The sequence below is a fragment of the Carcharodon carcharias genome, chromosome 8, assembly GCF_017639515.1.
Source record: "Carcharodon carcharias isolate sCarCar2 chromosome 8, sCarCar2.pri, whole genome shotgun sequence".
NCBI classification, from domain to species: Eukaryota; Metazoa; Chordata; class Chondrichthyes; order Lamniformes; family Lamnidae; genus Carcharodon; species Carcharodon carcharias.
In genome coordinates, this window is record NC_054474.1 from 16,346,713 (window position 1) to 16,356,573 (window position 9,861).

The following is a 9,861-nucleotide window of genomic DNA, read 5'->3' on the forward strand; positions in this document are numbered from 1 at the left end:
GGTAAGGATGGCAGATTTCCTTCCCTAAAGGACATTCGTGAGTCAGATACGTTTTTACAACAATCAATGAGAGTTTCACAGTCACCATTACTGAGACTGGCTCTACATTCCAGATTTATTAACAGAATTCAAATTCCACCAGCTGCCATGGAGGCATTTTAACCCATACTCCAGAGCAATAGCCTAGGCCTCTGGATTACTAGTCCAGTGACATTGCCAGTGCACCATCAGCTCCCCATGTCTTATATGTTGCGATAAGATCACCCCTCATTCTTCTAAACTCCAGTAAGTAAAGGCCAAACTTGCACAGCTTTTCCTCAATAGACAACCCCTTCATCCCAGAAATCAGTCTAGTGAACCTTCTCTGAACTACTTCAACACACATATATCCCTCCTTAAATAAGGCGACCAAAACTGTATGCAGCAATCTAGGTGCGTTCTCAAGTACGCCCTGTACAGTTGTAACAAGGCTTCCCTACATTTATAGTGCATCCCCCTTGTGCTGGTGGATGGTGACTAGTTGGGCCTCTTTTCCAGAAAGAAGGGCAGAGCCCTCAGTCCATCCTTGGGTTGGGGGGTTGGGGGGAGAGTGGGGGGGGGGGGGGGGGGGGGGGGGGATGTGGGGAAATATTAGAGGGATTGGATGTCCATAGTGAAAATGAGATGCTCAGGGATAGGAAACTGGAAACTTCTGAAGTGATGGAGGACATTGGAAGAGTGACGAATGTAGGTGGAAAGAGGCTCAACAGGGGAGAAGAAATGGAGTCCAGAAAGGAAGAAACCAGTTCTCTGCAGCAGGAGCAGGCTGAAATGATGGGTCTGCCAGGGAACTGTCCTGTTTCTGGATCTCGGCAAGGAGGCAGTTGGGAGTTCGGGGTTGGGAGATAATGATGTTGGAGGCTGTGGAGAGAAGATCTCCAAAGGAAGAACATAGGAACATAGAAACATAGGACTTGGAGCAGTTGTAGACCATTCAGCCCTTTGGGCCTGTTCCACCATTCAATAAGATCATGGCTGATCTGGTTGTGGTCTCAACTCCAATTTCCTGTCGGCCCCCTTGACTCCCTTGTCTATCAAAATTCTGTCTAACTCAGCCTTGAATAAATTCAATGACCCAGCCTCCACTGCTTTCTGTGGAAGAGAATTCCACAGACTAACGACCCTTGGAGATGAGGAGAATTTTTTTCTCTCAGTCTTAAACAGTAGACCTCTGGTTCCAGCCTCTCCCACAAGTGGAAACATCCCCCTGGTATCTACCCCACCAAATCCCTTCAGGATCTTATATATTTCAATATGATCACCTTCCATTCTTCTAAACTCCAATGGGTATAGGCCCAACCTGTTCAACCTTTCTTCTTAGGATAAGCCCCTCATCCCAAGAATGAGTAGACTGAACTTTCTCTGAGCTGCTTCTAACTCAATTATATCTTTTTTTATCAAATAAGGAGACCAAAACTGTACACAGCACTCCAGGTGTAGTTTCACCAATGCCCTGTACAACTGCAGTAAAGTGGGTGAGGGCAGTGGCAGTCTTAGAAATTATGGCTTGATGTCTGGAGGTCGGTCATAGCCCAGAGAGAGCCAAGTGACTTGAGAGACCCAGAGACTTGGCATTCAGCAATGAAGTTCCATTTTTTATCCCAAAACCTTATACACATCGCCATTACTTTCTTTCTTGATATTATTTTACAATTACCTGTAACAGATAAAGAGAGTTCTGTGCCCATAGATAGAAGCTCTGACAAATTGTGCTTTTGTAGATTTTTTGATGTAAATGCTATAAACAGTGCATTCAGGTTAAATATTCAAACAAACCCTAGCAACCTAACCCACACTAATCAGATTTAAATGGTGTTGACATAATGTTTAAAACAAATAATTTTTACCATATTTAGAAAAATTATTTCAATGATTAAATCTCATGATATCTGTTAGTCCCCCAACTGCCTGCACTCTCAGTAACTGCAAAAGATGGCTTTTTGCTTGGTGATTGGTACAACTCGTATCGAACAATTCAAAGAGAAACTTGGCAAAATCTTAATGAAACAATGTTGCTTCCCTCATGCTGTTTCTGTTTGGGGTGGGGCTGGCTTCAAGAGACTGTTTTGCTATGAGAGGCAATGACTAAAGGGAACATAGTCACCCTTGTTGACTGTAATTATCTTGTGTAAAATGAGTTCCCAGCAGTGTCAATTGAGCTCCTGGTACGTACAGCACAGAACAGTCCCTTAAGTTGCGACAAAATTGGAATTGTCAAAAAAGCCAGAGGATGAATAGGTGTGGTAAATGAAAATTGCAAGCTGTTCTTTTTTAAATTCTTTCACGGGATGTGGGTGTCGCTGGCTAGGTCAGCATTTATTGCCCATCCCTAATTGCCCCTGAGAAGGTGGTGGTGAGCCGCTTTCTTCAACTGTTGCAGTCCACGTGGTGTAGGTACACCCACAGTGCTGTTAGGGAAAGAGTTCCAGAATTTTGACCGAGTGACAGTAAATGGACGGTGATATATTTCCAAGTTAGGATGGTGTGTGACTTGGAGGGGAACTTGCAGGTGGTGGCGGTGTTCCCATCTATCTGTTGCCCTTATCCTTCTAGACGGTAGTGGTTGTGGGTTTGGAAGGTGCTGTCGAAGTAGCCTTGGTGAATTCCTGCAGTGCATCTTGTTGATGGTACACACTGCTGCTACTGTGCGTCAGTGGTGGAGGGAGTGAATGTTGAAGGTGGTGGATGGGGTGCCAATCAAGTGGGCTGCTTTGTCCTGGATAGTGTCTAGCTTCTTGAATGTTGTGGGAGCTGCACTCATCCAAGCAAGTGGAGAGTATTCCATCACACTCCTGACTTGTACCTTGTAGATGGTGGACAGGCTTTGGGGAGTCAGGAGTGAGTCAACATCAGACAGCACTGTTATTTATTGTACAGTGATACAGCACAGATGGAGGTTATTTGGCCCATTGTACTATGCTGACAGGTTGGATTTGAAACACATGGTTAAGGGCCAAGTAAAGAGGGTTCTATTTCACTTATAACGTTGTTGCCACTGCCTCAGAGTGGTTGATGCTGCCATGTTTTGCTAGCATTAACATCATTCACCTCAATCCATAAAATATAGAAAATCCAAAATAAGATGAGAAGGGATGATATTAGAAAATGAGGGTAGTGAATGTCAAAAAGTAATCAGAATGTCAAAAATAGATACACGGACTGATCAGAATTTGCTATTTTTAAACAAAAAAGATCCAAGCAATGTGGTTGTTATTTCATGATATTACACAGATGAAATTGAAGTCTTGAATCTAAAGACATTAAGCAATGTAGTAGATGCAGATTTTTAATTTATGTGATTGAGAGTGTGGTTAACACAAGATGCAAACTCCTTCCCTTGCAGCAACACCTGTGTGAACATTTCGTTCTTGCAAGGTAAAGATTAGGTAAATATTTGAAGTGGAGGGAGATACATGATTATAGGAGGACGAGAGACAGAGAAGAGCAGTGGGACTAGATTTGCATTACTCTAGTAAAGGACTAGCATAGGCACTAGAGTTCCTTCTGTGTCCTACACTTCCTGGTTGCCTTGTAAACTTTGGTACCCAAGTACAGACGAGAGCACCCATTTGACCCATCTTGGCTATCCTCCTGTAAAAACTTAGGCGCCCCCAACACATAAAATGCATCCATTTCCATAACTGGAAGACTATTCCTGATATTAATCACTCAAAGCTCAAAGAAGTGCTTCCTGATGTCACTCCTGACACTATTTTTTAAAAAAAGGGGAAAGCCATGTTCAAGTGGTTTGGGATTTTTATGGAAAAATTGACAGAAGTATGAAATGCAATCCCTAAAGACCATAGACCAGAAGATGTAGGAGCAGAAGTAGGCCATTCAGCCCATCAAGTCTGCTTCGCCATTCAATAAGATCATGACTGATTTGATAATCCTTGACTCCACTTTCCTGCCTTTTCCCCATAACCCTTGATTCCCTTACTGATTAAAAATCTATCTATCTCAGCCTTGAATATACTTAACAACCCAGCCTCTACAGCCCTCTGCAGTAAAGAATTCCACAGACAAATGTCTGTCTTAAGTGGGCAACCCCTTACTCTGAGATTATGCCTTGTGGTCCAATTCTCTCCCACAAGGGGAAACAACCTTTCAACATCTACCCTGTCAAGCCCCCTAAGACTCTTATGTTTCAATAAGGTTGCCTCTCATTCTTCTAAACTCCAACTGACTCAAACTCTCCTCATCAGAAAATCCCTCCATCTCTGGGATCAACCTAGTGAACCTTCTTTGGACTGCCTCCAATGCCAGTATATCTTTCCTTAGATAAGGGGACTAAAACTGTTCACAGTATTCTAGGTGTGGTCTAATTAGTGCCTTGTGTAGTTTTAGCGAGACTTCCCTATTTTTATATTCCATTCGCTTTGAAATAAAGGCCAACATTCCATTTGCCTTAACTATTACCTGCTGAACTTGTATGTTAGCTTTTTGGGATTCATGCACGAGGACCCCCAAATCCCTCCAATGCAGCTTTCTTCAGTCTTACTCTATTTAAAAAATATTCAGCTCCTCTATTCTTCCTGCTGAAGTGCATAACCTCACACTTTCCCTCATTATATTCCATCTGCCACGTTTTTGCCCACTCACTTAAACTATCTATATCCCTCTTTGTGTCATCCCCACCACCTACCTTTGTGTCATCTGCAAACTTGGTGATAGTACATTCATTTCCCTCATCCAAGTCATTAATATATATTGTAAATAACTATGGGCCTAGCACTGATCTCTGTGGCACTCCATTAGTTACAGGTTGCCATTCTGAAAATGCTCTCCATATCCCAACTCTCTGTCTTCTATTAGTTAGCCAGTCCTCTATCCATGCTAATATACTACCCCCAACACCATGGGCTCTTATCTAATTAAGTAGCTTTTTGTGAGGTACCTTATCGAATGCCTTTTGGAAATCCAAATATATTACATCTACTGATTCCCCTTTATCTATCCTGTTTGTTACCTTCTCAAAGGATTCTAATAAATTTGTCAAGCATGATTTCCCCTTCATGAAGCCATTAACCTCTATTTGTGCCGTTAATTCATTTATTTTGTTCCAAATACTACGTGCATTTATGAGCCATTAATTTTGCCTTTTTACCATTTTTCCTCCTTTGACCCTATTTGCTGCTTTTTTTTAATGTTTGTACACTCTGTTCCTTCCTGGCAAACTCGGTATCATTATCTAAGTAGCTGCCCTACAATGCCACCATATTCTTTTGCTTTGTAAGCCTACTGATCTCCTCTCCAGTACACCCCCCCCCCCCCACCCTATTTAGTTTAAAGCCCTCTCTATAGCCCTAGTTATTCGATTCACCAGGTTCAAGTGAAGCCAACCCCACTGGAACAGCTCCCTTCTACCCCAGTACTGCTGCCAGTGCCCCATGAAATGAAACCCATTCCTCCCACACCAATCTTTGAGCCACGCATTTAACTCCTTGACTTTATTTACCCTATGCCAGTTTGCCCGTGGTTCAGGTAGTAAACCAGAGATTACTGCTTTGGTGATTCTCCTTTCTAATTTAGCTCCTGTCCAAATTATTTCAGCAGAACCCCCTTTCTAGTCCTATCAATGTCGTTGGTACCAATGTGGATGACAACAACTGGATCCCTCCCCTCCCACTCCAAGTTCCTCTCTAGCCCTGAGGAGAGGTCCTTAATCCTGGCACTGGGCAAGCAACACAGCCTTCGGGACTCACGCTCATGGCTGCAGAGAATAGTATCTATTCCCCTACATCTATCCCCCCTATCCCCAGTATCTATTCCCCCTGCAATTATATTGTCCCCTACCACTACTATATCCCTATTTCCTCCCCCACTCTTGTATGGCTCCCTGTAGAACAGAGCCATGGTCAGCTCGCTCATCCTCCCCGCAATCTCTGCTCTCTTTGACACACCTTGCAGGAGCCTCGTAACAATCCTGAAACATCAAATAATACAAATAGATTGTGACTTATTTCAATCACCAGAAATCAGTGGACACACTTTAGGAAGGACACAAAGGCTTTAGAGGGGGTAAAGAGGAAATTTACTGAAATGGTTCCAAGGGATTAAGAGTTATCTGTGGAGGCTGGAAAAGCTGGGGTTGTTCTCCTTAGAGCAGGGAAGGCTGAGAAGAGATTTGATAAAGGTAGTTAAAACCATGAAGGGTCCAGATAAAATAAATAAAGAGAAATTGTTTCCAATGGCTGAAGAGACAATAACCAAATGGCACAGATTTAAAGGTGATTGGCAGAAGAACCAGAGGTGACATGAGGAAGAACTTTATAATGCAGTTAGTGGTTAGGACTTGGAAGGCACTGCTGAGAGTGTGATAGGCACAGATTTACCAATTAGTTAAATATTTGAAGGAGAAAAAAAGTGCATGATTCAGGGAAAAGAGCAGAGGAGGGCAGTGGTGGTGACTAACTGGACTGCTCTTCTTCAGCGCTAGTGCAGACTCGATGGGCAGAATGGCCTGCTGTGCTGTGCTATTATGTCACCGACATTAAACTATTTGGCCTGCAATTGCCAGATTTATGCTTCTCCCTTTTTTCGAACAAGGGTGAAACATTTACACTCATCATGTCCCCTGCCATCACTCCCCCTGCCATCCACCCCCCCAACCAACCACCAACCATGTAGCACTGACCCTCTGGTTGGACCAGGGGTGTCCTTGCAAGATTCTGAAGCCAGTACAACTCTGGTGATGGGGCAGGTACCTCCAACACACAACACATACACCCTACTGACTTCATGAACACAGTTTAAAGGGTCCACAGGCTGATACTCTTCAATGGCATTAAAGGGTGTAATATGAGCTATGTGCAAAATAAAACAGAGAGGAAGAAATCTAGAGCATAATGATGATTATTTATTTAGGAACAGGATAAGACTTTATGTGTCCTCGCTGCCAGAATCATTCTCCAGTTCTATTTCAGAACAAAACAAGATGTTCACAATTAATATAGAACCCACACAATCTGAGTCCAGCTGGTCAGTGATCAGAAGGATCCCAATTTCAAACAGTTCACCATTCTCAATCATACTCAAGGGCATGATATCATGGGCTTTTGCTGGGAGGGGGAGAGGAAGATGGGGAAGAGGAAGATGGGGAAGGAGGCAGAGCATGGGGAGGGAGGAGAAAGCTGAGGAGGGGGTTGAGGACAAGGGGGCAGTTGAGGAGGAAAAGGAGCAGGGCGAGGGCAAGGAGGAGGTTGAGAAGGGGGCAGAGGCTGAGGAGATCGAGAGTGAAGGATGTTGCGCTGCTTTCAGATCTTCCCCATCCAGCCTCCAGCAGATTCATTCCAATTCAGGTCCAAAACTGTAGTTATCATTCAATAGAATGAAAACCTCATTCAAGTCACGTACAATTTTCGATATCGTTAGCTCATTAAAATCTCCCAGTGTCCACTGACAAACCAACAGGTTAACCCACAGCTCATTCCGATCCATTCCACATAACCCGAGAATGATAATTCTATTGAAGCATTCTCTTTTGTCTCACAATTTAAATCACAGAGTCCGGCTCCAGCAGTGACCAACCAGTTCACTGGCAATGAAAAGGTCACATTATTCCTTGTTTTTCTGGGTGTGTTTGTGGCGGCGGGAGGGGGAGGTGGGGGGTCGTTCTTATGGGAAAGATTGGGAAAGATATGGCCGGGAGTGGAGACCACTTAAGTCACTCACAGTGAACCGGCGCATTGATCACACTCTTGTGTAGAAGGGGACGGATTCCAATATTATTCTGTTATGCGATTCCATAGGATCAGCAAGATCACCCGTCTTATTGCAGGGTAACTGTGCAATTAAATAGGAGTTTCAATCATCAAAGACCAAACCTATTACTGTATAAATGATCAGTTAGTCCCAATTCGCCAGCTGCAGGGGGAATCTCCAGGTTTAAATGGATTAATATGAAGTGGCTGAGAGAAATGGGGATTCCTTGCAATCACCCTCAATCTCCTTTAACATGAGTAGGTTTCCTTCCACACCGCCCCCACCTCCCCGCCCCACAAGATCCGAGTTAAACACTGTCCTCTTTTTTTTTAATTGAACAAGTTAATACAATAAAAAAAAAAACCCTTAGCATGGAGTGATTTTGTTTGCAAGCACCATGAACGAGATCCACAATGAAACAGGGACATCAATCCTCAACTCACTCAGTAGAAAGCTCCAATGTAAACTACCTGCTAATGCAGGGCAACATGGCCAGAATCCCGCAAACCCTCAGACACTGCAGCAAATGTCTAACAAACTCCGCACAGGCCCTCCAAGTGTAAAAGTCACCCCCCATCCTGGGTGTGTGAATATTTTTGGATCTCTAGGTATCTCCCGGGGTGAGCTCCAACTGTTAAAAGCCTCAACAATCTATAAAGGTTACAAAACAAGGAATAATTCGCAATCCAACTCTTAGGGGGCAACTTTACTCCAAACTCATCCACTGACAGCCTGAGAGACTGGCTGACTCAATCTTCACGACAGCTTTTAAATTAAAAAAAAAAGTCCGTAGATTTATTCCAAATCTTAACGAAACATTGCAGAGCAGAAAGAGTTTGGTCCCTACCTGAATTGCAAACAACTCCAATCCAAATCCAGAGAGAAAAGGTAAAAGCTTTCTTCATTTCTAGATGTCCAGTCCTGGAGTGATTGAATTCTCCGATTAAAGAAATAAAAATGTTAAATCTCTCTGTTTTTCTCTCTCTCTCTCTCACACAAACACACACACACACACACGTGTGTGTAGTTCAGAACCGTGAATCAGGGAAAAGCAGAGATGCAGTTCCGATCTGCTCCGGGTACAAGCGGAATAAAGTTGATGTAAACCACAAGGAAATTGTTTGAAGGGAATGTGCGCAACGATTAGCATCAAGTGAGATGCGTTTCCTTTTGTGCAAAACCTCTCGCCACTTCCACCAACCCGCAGGGAAAAAAAACTATTCTTCCACCTCCAACTTTATTCTGACCAAACTCTCCAGATTCCCTGTGATGTCCAGAAAGAATTTAATTTCTCAACAAAAGAAAAAAAAATTCTGACGCCAAGCTCCTTCGACTGCGTGGGGTACGATTCATAAATCGCCAATGTGTATACTTCACTGGCATTCATTTGTCCATATTTAAAATATTATATCCCTTTGCATTTAAGATTGCATTGTAAACAGATCAGTACTTAACCAGATGTAGTGGTATTCTAATTAACCCTATAATAAACCTCTAAGAATGAAGGGTTGCCATTTAAATTTAAATGCATCGCTCTATATAATGTACTAAAACCCTGATCACTTCCTGACAATTAAAAAAAACCTTCGTTTAAACTTTAAACTGACCATTTCTATGTAAACCAGTCACGCTGTAATTATAGCCTTCCACCATGAGTGGCTCTGTAATTCTAGTTTTGTATGGCTCAGCTTCTCAGGCACAAAAGGTCCAACCAGGTTTCCTCATTGGCTGTTGGTTTTTATTCTAAAATATTTGAAATCAGTTATACACCAAAAGGCAGAATACATGAGTTTAAAATGGGGACTGAATTACAGCTAAAAACCCTGGCCCATTTAATTATGCCCTTCCACCTTGACTTCAGGGAATACTAGTAATAGTTCCATTCATCGTATATATAAAATTTACCATGTATGTTACACACTCCGTTTTTGAGCGTCACCCTAATGAAAGAAAGATTTGCATTTCTATAGCACCTTTCGTGGAATCATAGATATTTACAAAGTAGAAGGAGGCCATTTGGCCCATTGTGTCCACAACAGGACCCCAGGACTCTTTCAACATCTTTAGAACTAATGAAGTACTTTGCAGTGCAGTCATTGTTGTAATGTGGGAAAATGT

The 9,861-nt window shown here is 42.8% G+C and overlaps 1 protein-coding gene across 2 annotated transcripts in view; it reads right to left on the reverse strand.

Annotated features, from left to right (window-relative positions):
• Nucleotides 1-8,993, reverse strand: part of flt4 (fms related receptor tyrosine kinase 4) — a 229,774-nt gene extending 220,781 nt beyond the window's left edge. The window contains exon 1 of one of the 2 annotated variants that reach the window (XM_041193455.1): nt 8,591-8,993. In XM_041193455.1, the coding sequence (XP_041049389.1) occupies nt 8,591-8,648 (58 nt within the window). In that variant the 5' untranslated portion in view covers nt 8,649-8,993. The remainder of the gene's footprint in view (nt 1-8,590) is intronic. The other variant, XM_041193457.1, reaches the window with a different exon arrangement.
• Between the last annotated feature and the right edge of the window lie 868 nt (nt 8,994-9,861).